This window comes from Homalodisca vitripennis, chromosome 1, assembly GCF_021130785.1.
Source record: "Homalodisca vitripennis isolate AUS2020 chromosome 1, UT_GWSS_2.1, whole genome shotgun sequence".
NCBI classification, from domain to species: domain Eukaryota; kingdom Metazoa; phylum Arthropoda; class Insecta; order Hemiptera; family Cicadellidae; genus Homalodisca; species Homalodisca vitripennis.
This window is the reverse complement of record NC_060207.1, coordinates 68950173-68970538: the sequence shown is the minus strand read 5'-3', so window position 1 is coordinate 68970538 and position 20366 is coordinate 68950173. Positions and strand designations below refer to the sequence as shown.

Sequence of the window (20366 nt, the reverse complement as noted above, 5' to 3'; positions counted from 1 at the left end):
AATTTAATGCACACAACTGTAAATTATAGCAAGATCTTGTGGATATATCTCGAGGAAGATTTCATCTATAGTCTTAAAATTGTACATGAACCTTCACATCTACATAGACAAGAAGTGAGTTTTGTGGTGTTGTATGTTCAACCATTTGAGATGTGGCTGAGCGTCGTAGAAGCTTGTTATTCGGTAGTACCCCGCACATTTTATCTGTTTTATGTCGGGGGATGTAAATTATTCTTTGCTAAATAACTATGTTTCGTTCTATCTGTCATAATAAAAATAGCTAAAGACATTTGCATTGAGTCTCAGTAAAGCCTGATACGTGGTTTGGTGTACTACTACCTTGTATAGTGTCAATTCGAATTTACATAGGGTAACTATTAAGAGCTTCATTAATGTATTCATATTATTCAGTTGTGAAAATATGGATTGAATAAGGTTAAGTAGTAGAGAGAACTTTATGGTCCTAACTCAACCTCTAATACAGACATTTTTCATTTCATTTCAATCCTTTCTCTGAAAATGACATTTGAATTAAGCAATTTATTTTAATCTCTCTAATAGTTTAAATCTTATCACCTTATTTTCATCTCTTTACTATAATTTAACGAATTAAGTATTTATTTTTGTATATATTTATTTGCTATAATAATTAAGAACGTATTGGTTATTTTCATAAATTTGAAGCTTTATATAATCTATCAGGTTTATATTACATTTAAAAACCTTACTTTAATAATTCATAAACTAAGAAAGAGTTGATTACTCGTATTTTCAAATATTGGATGCTAATTATATAACCTCCAATATAAAACGTGTGTAATTACGTTCTGTTGGATTATTTAGCACCGTGGGGAAATCATTTAAGAACAGTTCATTCGTTTAACTTACACCGACATTATTCTTCTTACAACACTTCCGTAAAATGATAAATATTTGGTACACAATGGTTCTTTTTATCACGATAGCATTGATTTCTTGCATTTAATTTATTTAAAATTATTGCTTTTAATGTTTTATGAAATTTAAGAATCCTCCTGTTACTGGGCCTTGTTGCATTTGTGCAAAATAGCTAGAATATATTGTTTGTGTAGTAAATCTGATCAATATTCGTACATAGTTCATATATCGTATATGATATTTTCGTCAGTTTAGATTATTTTATACGACTTATCTGAATCCATTTTTGTTTGTAACCGTTACAATTTATATTTCTAAAGATTTGAAATAGGCTTACATCTTAAACTCATTAACAGATTGTTTTTTTCTCTGAAAACGGTGTTTATGTGTTGCAACCATTTCTCCTCTTGTTAAAGATTAAAAACTCATTCATTATTTTATCATGAATTTATATTTTTGAGCTTTTTACAATACACAACATTTTATTCAGTTTAAAGCCATGTATCATTACATATGGTGATGAATTAATTCAGTAATTAAACAGGTTTTTACTAAATTACTTTTTGTGTTCAGGCAACTAAAACGCTTACCATTTTCGACATGGTCTCTTTTAACTAAGTTGGAGACTAGAAACAGTAGTAATCAGAGACAACAGTGAGGCTGTTCAATGTAGCCTCCTTGTAATTTATACTTACTTTTCTGTTACGTAAGCTCACAGCCACTTTGGCTTACTAGTGTTTTAAGCTCAATTACTAAATTTGTTGTTGAGATATCGTAAATGTTCTATCAATTTTGTATTTAACAAAGATTCCATCTAACTTTTCACATTGACACACTACTTATCGAATACGAGGCCTATTAATAAATTATATAGGAACATACATACCTTTTTCCCTCATACTAATGGGAATTTCCATAGTGACATTTTTGTGATTAGTACTATCTAATTAAGTTTGGCTTACTTAACCTTGTACCATCATTTTTTATAAAAACAACCTGTCTCATCAAAATAAACATATCTATACTTTGGGTACATAAACGGAAGCAACAAGTTATAATAAGTAATAAGATGATTTGTGAACAAATTTCCCCTGTAAGACAATATCCAATTAAACTAGTATTAATTGGTTAAGCGTTTAGGAAGCCTATCGTCAGAGATGCTGGAAGAATTCCATATTTGTTTATCTGTTCACACAACGATATCTGGAAAACGAACTGACCTATAGACTTTGACCATTGTATGGAACTTCCTTTTATGTAGGCAACATTGATTTCGATGAAGGTGCTTGTCACTCTACAGTATTAACGCCAGAGTTGTTGCATATTGGAATCTGAGAGCGAGTAGATGGGACGGATAACTAATTCCCGGTACTTGGAATGGAGTTAGGCTATCGTTTCTGTGGAAACCAGCCTTACCGCAGAAACGATATAAAAACACGAAACGATGTTGCTCATCATGCGATCTAGCGGTCAGAGTTTGCGATACTGACGCAAACACAACCGGAGTTGTATAGTGGGCACCAGCATAATTCCCATAATTACTTTCCTACCAAGTTTCCTCCCTTTACACATGTAGACCTTTAAAGTATTTTTAGGTCAAAAAGGGATTACTTCCAGCCAGAGTTATACACTATGCTATTTCTGGTACCTTAGTAGCGGTCGCATTGTTCTCCTGGTCAAGATAACATAAACATACGAGTAAGTCTGAAAATATTACTTCCTAAATTTATAATCTACTTTAGGTCTAAAGTAATTCCGGTGCCATAGTTCGTTTGCCTTATTGTCACGATCAAGAAACTGTATACATACATTGGTCTGAAAAGTCTACTTCGGTCAAAAAGTCTCTACTTCCAAATGTAATCCGCCTTCAGCCTAATAATATTACTCTTTATTGCATCAACAATAGTTACAATTGCATTGCGTGGGTCATAAAATGGAATTTAAGTTGAAATTTAAATTGAAACCACAACTTTAAAATAAAAAAATAATAAATTAATAGGCCATCATAATGTATTTCCGCTTCTGTATATTTCAAATGTCACGTTATAGGCCATTTGAAAGTTATGAAACATAATCACAGTTTTTTTTCAGAGTAGATAGCAGAAGTGGAGTATTATTACAATCACTGTCACCTATCGAGGGATAGTATGGAGTATGTTGCTTTTCGCGTTAAGATTTTGTATTCCGTTAAAGTCGTTGGGGGCCATTATGGAATTCATTATGGATCTGCGAGATAGGATAAATTATTACAGATACTATAGTTTCATTACATTATCATAATAACAAAATTAGGCCTCAAATTCTTCTTGGCATAGTATCAGATGACGCTCCTTAGAGGAAGTAGCATGATATCAGTTGAAGTTGAGTGTCCAGAACAACCGGTACCCGTATAATCTATGTGAGATGGTTCCTAATGTGTCAGTGATAGTACATATAACTAATCGAATCAGATACTAATTCTTTGACACATCACTTCGGATTTTTAGTTATAGGTATTCAAAGGTAAAAAAGTAAAACCAATATACAAACAGTGATTTGAAAGTTTATAAACTACTAATAATATAAATAAAGTCTATAAAGCAATAAATCATTTAATTTGGTATAGAAGTCAATATTCAAAATTAAAGTAACAAAGTGGGGAAATATTTAAATATACTCAAAGTAATGAAGTAAAAACGAAACAGACTTATTACCATTTGTAGATAAAATGTTTCAAATAAGAAGTTGAGAAAGTATTACTTTCATTCATAGCTCTCATTATACAATTTCTTTCTTGTTAAAGAAAATAAAGAAGTTAAGTATAATTTATTTATTTAAATATTTAATAAATAAATTTAATTATTACATAACATATTCAGCGAATTTTTACAATGCAATAACATTTTTAAATATTTTTCAATATATCATCGATTATTTGCAAATGAGTTAGTTATGGTGGGAAGGGTTGATTCAATATGTATGTTCACTTTAACTCCAGTTCATTAACGTGACTCCAGAATCCAGGATTCAAATCTGTGACAGTGTCAGATTCCATTCCTCCATTAAGAGGAAGGTGAACTGGAGCTAAATTCAACCTTCATATTCAATCCACTCTTCCCACCATACCTGCTTTATGTGCACACAACTTGGTAGCACCACAGTGCTTAAAGATCGTGTCTAAAACATCGTTTTGTACCTGATGAGTTGATGAGAATTTCTCTTCTCTTATAATACACTATATTTTGTAGTATATGTATCTCCGATGTAGAAACGACATAAATAATTCATTTTGAGCTTCTTCGTGCCGTTTTTTTTTGATTACTTCAAACGAACATGACTCCGGATTCCAATACCTAAGTTTGTCATTTAGACTGCTGCTCAGACCCCAGACGAGGTACAAGAGGAAGGTGAACTGGAGCTAAATTAACATTCACATTTGTAAATTTGTCTGCATTTTTCATTATATTTGCGTGATTCCTGTACTAATTTCGAAAGATTAAATAGTTTTTTCTTATTCATAAAATTTAAAACAACCTATACATTATGTAATTACTTAGATCTGGAAAATCTGCAATAGAGTAAATTACTGTCAACACTTCGTTTTTTTTTCATAAGTCAATTGAATTGACATTCTATTTAGGTCTAAATGCTAACAACATGCGTATTTTTAAACACTCTTAAAGAATAATTTTGCTAATTAAAAAAGTGAAATAATTTTATATTTAATGCCCTAATAATTCTTGTTGTTACTGTAATAGCAGGTTTTCAAACCCAATTTAGGAGAGAATTCCATGTGACTGTCCATACCACACACACGAAGTGCAGGATTGAATAAAACCAGGAGTTAAAAAACAAATATTTTATTATTGACAAAGCAGTATACTGGCTATGATATCTCACAAAAAAAGTGAAAAACGAGTAGCATCTATTTTAACAAATGATATTGTTAGTTCAATATGGCACTGTGCACTCACAAATGTCTCAGTATTTTTTCAAGACATATTCTCGTGTTATAATGACATATCAGCATTACATTGGCATTATAGTGTCATAGTATAATGTCCTCATTATAATGTCTTACAATTATAGGAAATACTAAATACACGGTTATGGAACTGTTTGGTTATACAAATAGTCAACATTGCAAAAATATCTACAAATTATTTACAAATGAACACATAATATCTACAACATGTAGAGTGTGGGATACACAGACTACATCTCTTAACACTTGGTCCTAAGTCAAGGCCATGTTTCAATGTAAAAAGTAATAAAGTTCATGTTTATGTTTATGTGGTATATTAATTAAAATAAAAAAATGAAAACTTCATCGCTTTGAAACACCAAATAATGTTCAACTGCCAGTAAATTTAACTTTTAAATCCATGTAAGTTTCAAAGATCTACCTGCTCCATTTTAAAGCAGTTTCTAAACATTTAAATTACTGTACGGAATGCAATACCTTTATACAAGTATTGTCAGTAAATTGAAATATATTAATACTCCAGGAAAACTGAAAATTATTTTAAATTAGTGTTTTTTTTTAAAATAGTGGTGTAATTTCAAATTATATTTATACGTACAATTTATTTTTAAATACATTTAGTAAACGTTTTTGAGTAAAAAAACTATTAAAATGTATTCAACAAGTATATCGTATATTTTTCTCTGTGGTAGCCTATTAAATTGAGGTTTTAAATTGCCTCTATAAATAAGGGATTTTTATTTAGCTATCAATTTAAAATGTATAGACGATTGTTATTTGTTTAAAAAATATTGTGTTTTTTTGTGTGTTTCTTTTCAAAAATGTTGTTCACATATTTTCTTCAGTTTATTATCATAAACAAATATACTAAATTAATCACAACTGTAACAGTTTTAATAAAACTAATGATATGTAGGCTCGTATTATTAAAGTTATTTCGTCATCGAGTCTTCGACAGCAAATAATTAACTTAGAATTAACTCATTTATAATTTCACAAAATTAATATCGAGTAATTTTGTTATATTTCCAAGACTAAGCTATATCATAGTTTAATATTTGTGACTCTAAACTATCCATATTTTAGTGATAAAGCGTTTATTGATTCTTTGATGCTATGTCTTATATTTTAGTGAAAGGAAAATATTTTTTATCTAATCACATTGTCTTCTCTAAGTCGAGTTAAGAAAATCTAGATTCACCGTCACAATCCGTATTGTTGAAAGTGGTGAAATAAAACCAACGTAATTATGATATAAAAATATAATTAGTGCACTACATTACCATGTTATTGATATGGGTTGTTAATACTTGAGTTAGGCAAAGGATACATGTGATGCGTGGGTGGGGGAGGATAATATCTAAGGGGGCGCTGTCCTGTGTACCCTGTGGAGGAGAGGCCCGAGACCTCCGAGGGGTGGAGAGGTCACCCCGTGGGCCAGGCAGGCTGCGTTACACTGACACTTTAAAACCCACTCCACATCCACTGAGAGGATATGCCTGTGACCGTGGAGAGGCGGACTCGCCGACTGCCAGAGATCGCTCCCTGGTTCCACATCTTCTAGCCCGCTCACCCCACGGCATGCGAACTCCACCCGGATCGTGGAACTCAGCTCGGGCACACAACAACCCCCACACTCCCCGCAGGCCCGGGGGCGATAGCGACGTCGACTACGGCACTGCCCGAACACCAAATGAACCGCCGCTCCAAGTCGCTGAGTCGCTTTACACTCATGGCCTCTCTGAGAATACAGATCAGTATTAAATTACAAATACGCCCATCTTATGAGTTAAGAATTAAGAACATTTTGGATCCTAGCCGAACATACTTGGATTTGGAGTTATAGATTATTCCCAGAGTTCCAATTTTTAAAGTATCAAATTCAAATTAAAAAACCTAAATCGCATTTACTATTCCAAAGTGAATAGTTCAAAACAAAGTAAATAACTTATATAAAAGAACTAACCATGTGGATAAAAATTGACGGTATAATAATTCTGAACATTTAAAGGAACATAGTAGTTAGACAATAAATATAATAGTTTCTATTTAGATACATGACTCCGTAATACTTCTTATAAATATCAACTACATTTCGTATACATTAACTCATAATAATACCGTAATTGTGTTGTTGTAGGAAACTAGGTATTTTATCTCTTAGATATATGAAGAACGTTTTGTTTATATCATTATTATGCTATTCATTTTGGCCACAACAAAAAAATAATGAAAATCAAATTATAAAATTAAGCCATTTATTCCCGACCATAGTGTCCAAATTATTTAAATTTATCGTCAGAATGTTGCAGTATGAAATATTGGTTATCCATGTTACGCGTATTGTTAGTTTTTTAACCGGCCGTTTCACGTAAGGTATCTCAAAACAGTTGACTAGTTCTTAATTTTGCATGCTTTCCCCGTTTCATTATAGTTTCCCATAATATACTTTACCATTCTGTGTACAGAGATTCGTAACAGATCTTGAAGCATGATCATGTTGTTAGTACCAGATTCGTAAGAACATTAAAACGAATGATATCGGGAAAACTTTCGTAAATAATTTCCCTCAACAAGTAATATTTAAGGTTGATACATATTTTGGAGTCCCTCTAACCAAATTTATGGTTATAATGTATGTTTCTAAATTATTCCTGTATTTTTCAAACATGGACTATACCTCCCACCCTTGATTTTACTTACCCTTATATGATGACTCCTGCCGTGAAGAGGCTTGATGAACTGGGAGTAGCAGGGTCTGAGCTGACAGAGTCTGGTCTCGTTGCGAGGTTTGCAGTCAGGATTCAAGTTAGAAACGCGGTGTGAGAGACCGATACCACAAGAAGATGAACAAGGTGTCCACTGGGAGAATTCCGCTAGGCACTGGGGCGGTCGCTGAACTAAAGTAATCAAACAATCAGAAATTGTTCTAGCAAAATTATTGAAAATTCACTATGGATTTGTAAGTTAAAATAATAATTAAATATTTTTCAAATTTTCTAAACATAAAATGTTGAAATGTGTTTAATTTAATTCGTTGTAGCTTATGAGCTCCAAATCGTTTATACACTTCATAAAAGAAATGTTTAATCAAAGCATATTCTTTTAATGGACATTTATTCAACTCTGATTTCTTAGCAAAACACATTAACAATGTTTGTTTGAAAGCCATTGAGTTAATATTAAATTCTAATAAAATTAACGAAACCTCAAATCCTTTCCACATAAGAGAAATATTAAGCCTCATCCACTTTTACAACTTGACTTTTAGTCAACAATATATCTAGAGAAAATATATTATGACATGTTACAAGTTCCTAGTATCTCAAATTCTCGTTATTTAAAATCCTTTTATCAGTCACCTTAATCAAATAAGTAATACAATCTTGATATTTATAGTTTTATTATTAAACGGAGCAGAGAAATAAGGACTGTTGCATATGTATGAATCACTACTACTATATATAAACTGAAATATATCATAAGCTACTATATGGTTTTTTAGTAAGACTTCCATAATTTGGAACAAAGCTATAGCTAGTTATCAAAGGATTTAGTTTTTAAAATGTAACTCAACATTGCATCTGCACTGATAAATATTATGTTTCTTACGTAAATATTGTTACGTATTTTAAAAATATTTACGGATGTCATAATAGCGTTTTAAACTATGTAGTTTAACCCAAATATTGATAAAAGTAAACAATAACTTGTTTTTACTGTATTGGCGTTTCAAAAAACAGTATAAACTGTTGTTTCATGCCGCATACACAGAACGCTAGTGACCAAAATAATAGTTTACTCTCACAAAGGCAGGTAGCATTAGTGAGGTTATTTGTGTCTAATTATGTTTATTTTTAATTAGCTACCTTATTCAACGTAATGTTTTCATTTATTTCATACTAATTTTTATAATACACCTTTACTGTGAATGTTGAGTTTAGCTCCTGCTCACCTTCTTCATAGTGCAACGTCTGGAATCTGTCGCTGCACAGACACTCCTGGAATCTGGAGTTATGTTAGTCTGGAGTCAAGTTTGTGACAGCGTCAGATTCCAAACGCTGCACTAAGAGGCACTAACGATGCACTGGAGATAAAATAAACATACACATTTACTGTTGAGATATTCTTCTAACTTGTTCAATGAAGCACGAGAAAGACAAACCATGAACCTAAACTCTAAACTACTTTCAGCGTTGGATATTTTTTATTCTAGGCTTGATTTTTTATTTATGTTTGTGAATCCGGAATCTTATGGTATCTAGTAATGGATCCCTAGGAAAACTAATTTTTGACTCATAGCTAAAATTTGGAAGATATTAACCTAACATAATTATAGCAATTAATAAAATATCTTTGCAGAAAATGACCGTGAAAACGATAGATATTTTTCCAGAGATCGCTTTGTGATGTTGCTTCACGGTCTACTATGTTTATAAAAGTGTTATCAAAACCTACCGGTAAAGGCCACCATAGGAAGATAAAATGCCTCCTTATTGTGAATTACTACTGGAATTGATGAGGATAAAAATAGAAGTAAAACAGCTCTATATTGTGTGTGTATATATTTATAGGTGTCCCAAAACTCTCTAATAAAAACTTCAGGTATTGTTCCTAGACCGAACACAAAATACAATATCATAGTTAAACTTTAGAAAACCTAATAATTACTCAAACAGCCACTATATTGTTTTTCAGTTAATTAATTTTAAATTTCAAACGGCTTTTCGTAATAAATTCAAATTTATTGGTGGTATATAGTTTTATAACTTAAAGGCTCCTGAAGCGTTATTTTCAAAATGGCGGCTTCCTACAAATTTAAACGTAAATATCTTAAAACGGCATTTAATAAAAAAGGTACTTTTATTCCATTTTAGTCAGACAATTTAATTACAAACTCAACAATGCTGGCATGGTTTATATATGTGAAATCAAATATGGAATATGGTGAATGGGCTTTAGGAATATTTAACATAGATTGTTGATAGCTGGATAGAAACTGTTTATCCAGCAGCCAAAATTGGTCTTTTATTCAAATTTATTTTGTACTCTTTTATATTATCAACAGTTTTGTAAATTCATTTGAAGTCTTGTCTAAACAAAGTTATAATTTTTTTAGATAACACAAATTTTTATTTTCTTATGATTGAAGCAAAAGAAACATAAATAAGCTTAATCAAATGATTAGAACAGATAAAATTAAAACAGCTGATTGTTGTAGCTTACTAACAATGTTGTCACATGATGACAGAGGATATTGTTTATTATGCGGTTTTTCTAAAATCGTATAATCTCCATTATTTATCAACCGATTTCCTCAACCCTATCGTAATGTTTTATATATATATATATATATATATATATATATATATATATATATATATATATATATATTTGTAACTAACTAAAATGTAGTTAATGTGACTAATTTATCATACGTTGTTTTAAGATATTTACGTTTAAAGATTTTAGTAAGTCGCCATTTTGAACACAAAGCTTATACAATTTTGAAATATTTTGTGTAATTAGGCCTTTAGGCTATATGGTTATATACCACTAATACATTTCAATTTATTACAACAAGCCATTTTTCAAAATAATTAAGTTATAAAACAATAGTTTCCCTTTGATCCAAAAAAATAATAATTCAAATATCGGAGACATCCTGCATATACCTGTATATATATATATATATATATATATATATATATATATATATATATATATATATATATATATACATATTGTCATTCTATAGGCTGTTCGTGGAATTTTTCAATGACAAGTTACATTAAGCTGTTGTCATAGACTACTATCATGTTAAAAAATGAAACTAACATGAAACTAATACAAGTCCTTGATTATCTTGAATACTTGTAATACTTGTAGGAGTTGTGTCGTAATGTATGTTTATTGTACCGTGTTTAATATGTATTCTGTTATCAATAACCTGTGCCTACTTAATGTTCATGGTAAATAAAACGTATGTTCATTTTTACTATGAGTCTGATTTACAGTTGTGCTTAGTAATAACCATGATCTCAGGTTGTAATATAGAGTAGGATATAAATATGTATAAACCGATACAGATTCAACTATTCAACACCAGATGTTCTTGCAGTCTACGGAACAAATCCGATGTAATATTTCCATTCTGACGGATTCTAGTTCCAGTATTGTTCATATGTCTGACTTTGTATTAGTTTCCTACATCACAGATTATTTCATTGTTTTCATAGAACTGACAGTAAATACTATATCAACAACAATGGAGAGAGTTTGTCTTGTTTGCTTTTGTTTTATAGTATAGGACTGTTTTAACAGTACTGATTTGAAGTTGTCAGGTACATGAATTATTGACAGTAACAGATACACCTTCCTTAAAATCTAAAATAATGTTTTTCCAGAAACAAGTATTAACATGTATTGTTATTTATGCATTGGTTGAGATCTAACGACTCGTATTCGAGTATTACCCCTAGTTTACCGGGCGATGACTAATTTTCTTATCAGAAGAATGAAGTAGATTCTAAATGTTAATCGCTATTTTTTACCAACTATCATACATAGAATAGGCAAGTGATACTAGGGTGTTTATCTACATTTATCAATGTAGTACCTATTGCTCTTAAACTTATAAGTATTGTAAAACTAAATTAAAGACAATGGTGTATTGTTTTATCTATTATTTTAAGTACCAGTAGCCACATAAAGAAATGAATAAGTCAACGTTAAAAAGATAAATCTTCATTAATACTCAAACTTAACTAACACTCAGTCCCTTCGGTGGTCGTTTTTTCTCTCAACCTCCTCCCAAACGTCTCCTCTTACATGTACAAACTGAAAACAAAGACTCGAGAACTATATTTAAAGGCAGTTTTCGGACTAACCAGACTCGCCATCACACATCCACTCGCGGCAACACTGGCCCGGCACCTCCACTAGTCTCGGGTGTCGGCAACTCCCCTGAGGCGAAATGTTCTCTTGAGGGCACAAGCTGGCGCATGCGTAAGTCCCGTTCTGTAATCAGAGTAACAGTGTTGTTGTAAGGAGCAGCACTTAAAGAAAGAGGCTAACCCTAAATTTAATATGGAAAATAATAACTGATGGTCAAATATGCATTAAATCCAAGCCTAAAACTGTACTGTCTCTGTTAGTCGACTGTTTTCCTCAGGGTATGGAAACGTTTTGAATGTCTCTCTGTCCGCATGATATATCGAATATGAACTCATCTGTAGACACTTTTAATTTAACATGACACTCATTTATATACAGGCAACACTGAGTTCGATGATGCTCCACGCGTTAGCGGATATTTCTATTGGTTTTAAGGGTAATCATGGTGGCAACGATTAATAGTAGGGCAAATACATTTATATACAAACTCCGATACACGAGTAGCAGATTTTAACTTGTGATATATTAACACATGTAGCCTAACTTTCCCGACATATACAACATCATATTTTGGTAACTAGATGTATAGAATTTTAATACTCAAACCCTGCTTACCAATCTGCAAAACCAACTTAATGAACAAAAATGTGAATGTATAACGTAAGATATCTGGAGAAGATTTCATCTGTAGACTTAAACTTTGCATGAAACTTAATTTTTAATAGACAAAAAGAGTTATATGATGGTGGGATTTGGCAGAACGTTATTGAAGCCTACATCTTAGTTGGCTGACACGAGTTCTCTTTTTCTGTATATTGTTGTGTAATAGTATATCCGTCTATTTTCACAAGACACCTGGAGAATAAAATGAGTTGTAGATTAAAAATGTTGCATGCATTCTCAGCGAAGCCTGTTACGCGACAAGTAATGTGACGTACTGCTATATTATACTTATGTTAGATTAATGTCAGTAAAAATACAGCATTCTCTGTAAAACCAGTTTTAAATATGTATTAAAGTATCAAATTTCTATATCTTAGAGTTTTTCAAATACCTTCATACAAATAACTTCTCATGCATATGTTTGATTGCATCTTACTAACAAGGTCAAGATCAGACATCCATATTTAAACGAAGAGTCCATATTTGGGTCTCAATAAATTATGTATCAATTACAAATAATTTTATTTTACCATACATTAAACACAAAATCACGTTTCTTACTACATTTTTCGTCATATCTTTTTTTTATTGATTACGTTTGGATCTCGCTGCTATTATAAAAGGCAATTTTGTGTTAACCAATATTACATAATTTGCAGGATTAATTTCATTCCCTTGAAAAATATTTTGTTGTTAAACTATTTAAAAGTATATCAGGATGGATGAAAATCTTATTCTTGTGAGGTAAAAGAACAAAATTTAAAAAAAAAAACTATTTTCTCCCTTATTAAGATTCTTTTTAAGTTAAAAAATAGAATAGACGTTTAGAACTGTTTTAAATATAGTACAATTCTTCTTGTAAATTTAACAGAAGAATTGTGTAGATTGATTGTACACCGAATAGTTCATCGAAAGACTGACAATAAGACTAAAATTAGAGTGTCTTTAAAGGTTATTTGTTTAAAAAAACAAAGTTAAAGGTTAATGGGAGTCACATGATAAGGATAATTTACATTCACAAATCTCATTTTCAACTTTTATTCCTCAGAGTAAGTTATCTAACTTGACGTAATATAATTAGTTTCTGCATGAGACAGCGCCTAGCCACCGAGAGCGGCTTGCAGCAGGTGTAGTTGACAGCTTCCATTGTTCTGTTCTATTCAACGGTTATATTAGGTACAATGATAGGGCTCTCTATTGTCTGCAGGTTTGATCTTGTAGCTACCCCTATTTGACATCCAGCCTTCTCCATCACCGTTTATACAGTCCCATAGGGATTTAGTTACTCCAATATCCTTATAATATGAATACTTCGCCTGATCCCAGAACCTATATGAGAGTCAAATGTTTATTCTTCTTGTTTATTATTCTCTATTAAAATAAAAATCAAGTTTTACTTCATTTTCCAAACACTAAAAAATATATCGCTGATTGTATGTTAAAAGGAAAATATAACTAAAACAAGACTATGGCTCAAGGATTGGAATTTACCCTCTTCATCAGACGCCAAAGGCTCATTGTTTTATTATTATAGTTTATAACTATGCCAAATGCTGGAGAACCTTTTATCCATTCAAATCACCCATTGCCAATAACAAAGAAAGAGGTTGCTTATCGTCGTAGTATTTCACCGTAAACAGTAATGTCTGAGGATTCTATTTACAATTATAACTTTTTTCAATTTATCTACGTTTAACTTTAGTTAGAGTATGTTCATGTAGAGAGAGTATACAGTGTATGAAGCCCAATACATTCTACAACAAATTTAATGATTGATGCATAGTTTATTAAAGTGAAGTAAAGCAAAGACGTCTTATTTTACCAGGCGAAGTTAGAGCTAAGAAGCCCTCTCTAACAATTAACCTGACGACCAACGGCTCAAAGGTGATTTCCGAACCACCACCAACGGCCGGGCAGGCAAGCTGCTTGCAAGGATAGTATCGCTCAACGGTCACGCATCCAAGCAGCAACCACGCTTGACGTTGCTTGTTTCGGTTATCTTGCGATAACCATTATACCCGCTACACTACGCCCTTTACCATTAAGGTCTCATTGAAAAATTAAATATTGTAATTTGGAATGGCACTGTTACATTAGTTAGCATAATTTAATCTAATCATTATGAATATTCACTTTATTAATGAGACATTTATTTCCAATCAACACAAGGTAGCAAGATTTATTTTGTACTGACCTTGCAGGCACATTGGGTTCGACAGTCCAACATGAATGTTTCTCCATTGTCGTACGTCTGGTTGTAAATGGTACACGGTTTGCCTTTGATTGCTGAAACAAACATATAAAACGTTTAGAAAATATTAGTGATAGCATTGTTGAAATGGAGCATATTTTTTAAGGTCAAGCTTTAGTTACAGGAAAAGGAGACTCTGTCAAATATAAATTTACGTTAATATAAATAAAACAAAGATCTTCTTATTCATTCCCTACTACTTAAGATTAGATAACAATTCATTAGACTTGATTGATATATTCATTATATACGTTAATTAAAAATAATTAAGGTTTCCTCAAATATATTTTTAAAGAAATACCCAACATTTACTGTTCGTACAAAATAGTATCGTTTATTTGTTAATCTTACTAAAATAACTAAAATTTAATATCTAAATATGTACGTATGCGTAATTATTCAGAGCTTATGACTTTAGTTGATTCAACTGGTTAATTCAGAAAACATTCGGAACTAACACTTTTTGACCACTGTAACTTTTTTGTCGTTTCTTCATTGGGACAAAGAGACAAACTCTAACGATGGCAATTGAAATATTTTACACCCGAGGTAGATTACAAGCAGACGCTTTTTACCCAAGTATACCTTGAAAACCAACACAGGTATTTTTTTTTAATCAGGTAAATAAATTAGACTAGAGGTGAATTAATTAGACCGAAAATGAATTTTTGGACCTTAGTAAGTTTTAGTCTTATGAAATTTATATATTTTCTTCATATAGATATAAAGGCAAGCAATAACTATGGCAACTGAAACATTTTAGATAGAAAGTATATCTAAAGAGCCGAAAGTATACGCTTTTTGATCGAAGTTGGTTTTTGTTGGTGTATTCTCGTACGTGTTCACAGAAGTATGTCATAGGAAATACCTTATACATAAGATATAATTTAAACAGACGGAAGTTGACACTTTTTGACCAAATGTACAGACAGTTTTATGTCACCAGTCAAAATTTTATTTCTCTTTTGAATATATCAACCATGGATACTGAAATACTATGTTCCTGATATGTTTGAAAAATATCATAGGACTCCATCATATTACATCACAAATGATTTTACTAAGAAGACTACGACCTTCGATTTTTAAAATTGAATGTGAAGCCGCGGGTAACTGCTAGTTACTTATGAAATGACTTAAGATGATATTTTAACAAATATGCTACTTAGGGTAAACAGAGCGATGTTTTAAAATTGCACATTGTAACAATGACGAATTAAAATTCCTTTTTTCCCTAAAGATACTTTGATATTTCATCCAATCGTTATCTCAAAACGAATAAAAAGCCAAATATTCATTTCTGCGGTGTGTTGTAACAGCCATTTTTATAAGCATTCTTTCAAAAACATGTAATGTTTCTTTCCTTTCAATAATATTTTTTTAGTTAGTAGTTGGTGAAGAGTGTAAACCTAAATATAGAAGAAGGCAACGAAAACTATTATACTAGCCGTATATATAATATCTTTATTGATATGAGGTGCTAAGAAATTTTACATAATTTAAAATTGTGTATCAAATAAAAATATGCTAGCGTGGATCCGAGAAAAATTACTAATTCACTGAAAAGTTACAGTTTTAAATATTTTTTTATTTTTAAATAGTTGTTTAATCATTCTGTACACGTTTCGAATTCTGCATTTATTTTATTTTAGCCTTAATAACTAACTGAACTTAACAAGTATTTATTTTACCGTATTGATGTACAAGCTTGATATAAAAATTTAAACCTTTCTCGGTGTACATTTCACTTGAATTACCAACCGAAAGAGCGGTTGGGTTTGAATGTAGACCGCCACAATATACTCTCACCGTGTGTGACGTCACGCGCTCTGAGGGGGTAACCTGACGAGTTAATTAACCCCGGGGGCTGCGTCTCTTCATTCATGTTCCCAACCACGCTGTTCCAATGCGGAGTGTGTGGCTTTGTGATTCTGATTCGTTCAAAATTACATCACGGGTTTGGCGTCTCAGGCGCGCCGCTATGCATGAAATGCAGATTGCACCGAGATCTTGAACTGTTATAGTGGCTTAATTACTTCCAATACTTTAAAATTTAACACAAGGAGACATTAAAATTGCTTATGAGCACATGCCTTAAATAAAAACCTAGTATTTTCATATACATTTGTTATACTTAATACTTTGATATACATCAAGCACATAATTTTGTTTAATTAAATTAACAAAATTTATTAAAATATTTTATACAAACTTTTAAAGTTATCATTTGTAATTGTCTTTAATATTAAGTCAGTTTAAACATTCTAATCATTAACATAATATCTGTAGAAGTGTGTTAACATTGTTTATGTTTACTGTAATCATTGTATTTTGTAGATGTCATCTAACCTAAAATCTTATAGTATGAGATATTGTGAGATCTATTATTGGGATATATAATCGTTCCACGATTTTAAAAGTGATGAAAACTTATTTTGTGTTTAGTCATATTCTCGAGTGTTACTATAAACGTAATTTTAAATATCTGTTAACCTTCTGACGAGATTTTCAAAAAACTTTTCATTCTATCATATATTTAACTTATTACACTATAAACTGTGACTTTAGATTTAACTTTCATCATTATATTACTATTAAATGTAATGATATTATTAGTGTGTTATAGTTGGATAAGGACTTAACTTGTAAACATAGTACTGTATAAACATGTTTACGAGTATTTGAACAACTTTAAAGTAAGTTTATATCCCAATCGCAATTTCGATTGTCAATATACTATAATAATTGTCATTACCGTCGACAATTTTTATTATTTGTGTATAGTCCAAAATTAATAACAGCTATACATTATTTAGTATGAATTTTGTTTTATTTCTGCATATTAGGAAAATATCTTCTCACTATATAATGGCACTTCATATAATGGCAAATTAAAGACTAAGGTTCCTGAATAAACTTGTAAAACTCTTAAAACATAAACTAAAATTTCTTACAAATTTGTTGTTTTTATAATCATTTCAAATTGTATAAGACACATGCGTATTAAAACATTTAAGGCATTTTATACCCAGGAAAGTATTTGTTTATATCACATAATATCATAAAATATTTCTAAGTGCAAACAATTATTTTTAATTTGTATCGAAATTTTCCGATACACAACGCATTAAACTAAAAAGTTAATATGAAATAAAATTAATTGTGCTTGAATTATTGTCACGAATAAAGTGAATATCGACAAAGAAGATACGTTTCATATTGTCGAAAAGTTGTAAACCGTTATCTCACTCACTGTTGGTCATATTGGTCGTTGAGTGGCTAAGCTTCAGCCAATTACAACAAAACTTGTCCCTTTAACTGACTTGAATATTCAGATATGCATTACTGGCAGTTTCTGTTTTACGTTTGATTGTTCTTAATACCGAGTTTCAACCCTGTATGAACCGGAAAAACTTCACCAGTCGCGTAACCATAATGACTTACACAATTTATCTTTCCTAACAACCTTAATTTTATATCTTATGACTTACTTGATCATGTCAATGTAATAAAATATGCAGTTATATAACACTAATATTTCGTTTAAAAATTATCATGATTATATTAATTAAGAAGTAAAGTGCAAAATACTAATGAGAGAGTCTATCATCTTATTTTATCCAGCGGTAGGCTTCATCATAGAAGAATCAAGAAAATAAACTTGTTTTAGTCGTTGCAGTTGAGATACAAGAATTCCCATTGCCTATATTTCGTTATAACTTCCTACGTTGCACTTTTTCTTACCTTATTCACTGAATCAAACCCTACAGGAAAGTGCGTGTTAGAGCACAAATTTGTGGAGACTATAATGACATCAGATTGTTGCTCTTAAATGTTTCCAAATGAAAAATTACTGGAAACTCCGTTTGTACCCACTGTTTTTCAAATTTTTTAAAATAACATAGTATCGATTCTGAACTGTAACGTCAGGCTTTATGTTAATATCTCTTGAAAACAATCTCAGACACCGCCGAACACTGAATATTTCATTATTGACTACAATGGGGGTTTACCAACCGAGGCTATACAGAGGTAATTGTTTTCTTGGATGTGTGGAAATTTCCTAAGTTAGATGTAGTTAATAAAAGATGAATAGGAGTGCTTCTTCAGCTCTTCGCACTTCGGTGGACTTTTTCTATGGTTCTACATGGTCATCATCTAGTAGGAGACTATACATGTATATGTGTTTGAGAGTTGCAACACCCATACGAAAGATCATCCATTGTTCCCTAATTTGGTGTGCACTCCCATCACCAACATTTAAAGAATTGATTTTTTAAATACGGGAGTTAAGACGTCTTTACGGAGAGAGAAGACGATATGTGAGACCTTCTCAAGTGTTATATTCTTGCAACTTGGTGCTGTATTGGACACTTAACTTGACAACTTGAAATAAGATGAAAATAGCCAGGAGAAAGATTGTTCAGATGAAGAAATGAGTGGAACCTTCGTTAAAATCAGGTTTTTACAATTAAGGTACTGGTATTTACCAGAGTTATAGTGAAATGAAAAACTTTTAAAATCAATTTTTTCGCGTTTTGGCTGCCGATTGGGATATATCTTTGCCAGTCACACACATACCAAATTTGCAACATTTTAAACATAAATATTATACATTAAATATGGAACCAAACTGTGTTTGTATAAACGTTTTTGTGATTCCGCCTGTGTTCAATATCAATAATGAGCCATGGATTTAGTAATAATTCATATTATAAGCTGAAGAAACATCCTATTTTTTATATACAAATTTTCAACATATAATAATTTGTTTCACAATGGATGTTGCAAATAATTGAACATTATAGTTCTACTAATCTACGTATGTAAATCAATACATAAAATTAAAATTCAACTGCTGCAAAAAATAATCACTTATCATCTCCAGATAACGTTCTTCATTGAGTATATATGCATCACTACGGGCCTTTAAAAAAAGTAAGTGCCAATCATGCTGCCAACCCAATAACGTAACACACATTTATATTAGTTTCAGAAATATGTACTAACCTTTACACACCCCAACTGTGGCCTTATTCGTAACAAACTGACAGACCAATCCCTTAGTCTCATCACACAGCGCAGTGCCATCGCAGGGTTGAGCGACTTGACGAGCGCACATGGGACAACAGCCGCACCCATCCCGGACTACCGGCACTCCCGGGGGACAGGTCGGCATCCCCGGCTCGCAGAGGCATGGGTAGGAGCAGTGCGACCTAATCTGTAACATTGGAATCATTTGGCTCAACGTTCTGGACATTTTAGGTTGGTATGATTAAACAAAATTAAAAATTCGTACGAAGTACCATTGGTAAGTAGTGGATAATATATAACTTCACCGTCAACTTTACTGTATTGGATCTCATCCCCAATGTTATTAAGAAAAGCAGTGCTGAGATGTAAAATAGTCATCAGAACGAATGTTACACTCTACCTACGGGAATCGTTACGCTGATTAATTACTGATGTATTGGTTTAACATTATAATCGGCTAATTATTAACGTTTGCTGCTTTATATAGCTAATTAATCACATTGCTATGGTAAATATAGCGAAACGACATAAACATTTCATGTTTGTATCATGATTCGTAACAGTTGTATTGTTGCCTTTGACAATTTTTGACACTGTCGATGCCCAGGTATATTTCACTAATCTTTACTAATTTGCGAAAACTTCCTAATCGTGATGAAA

General features: G+C 31.6%; 1 protein-coding gene across 1 annotated transcript in view; it reads right to left on the bottom strand.

The window, feature by feature from the left end:
- Positions 1 to 4720: 4720 nt before the first annotated feature.
- The window catches only part of LOC124363968 (CCN family member 5-like), a 34762-nt gene continuing 19116 nt past the window's right edge, over positions 4721 to 20366 (bottom strand). Inside the window, exons 3-7 of the mRNA XM_046819240.1 lie at positions 19683 to 19893; positions 14616 to 14707; positions 11752 to 11881; positions 7565 to 7761; positions 4721 to 6602 (exon numbers count right to left, since the gene is read on the bottom strand). Coding sequence (XP_046675196.1) covers positions 6222 to 6602; positions 7565 to 7761; positions 11752 to 11881; positions 14616 to 14707; positions 19683 to 19893 — 1011 coding nt within the window. The 3' untranslated portion in view covers positions 4721 to 6221. The remainder of the gene's footprint in view (positions 6603 to 7564; positions 7762 to 11751; positions 11882 to 14615; positions 14708 to 19682; positions 19894 to 20366) is intronic.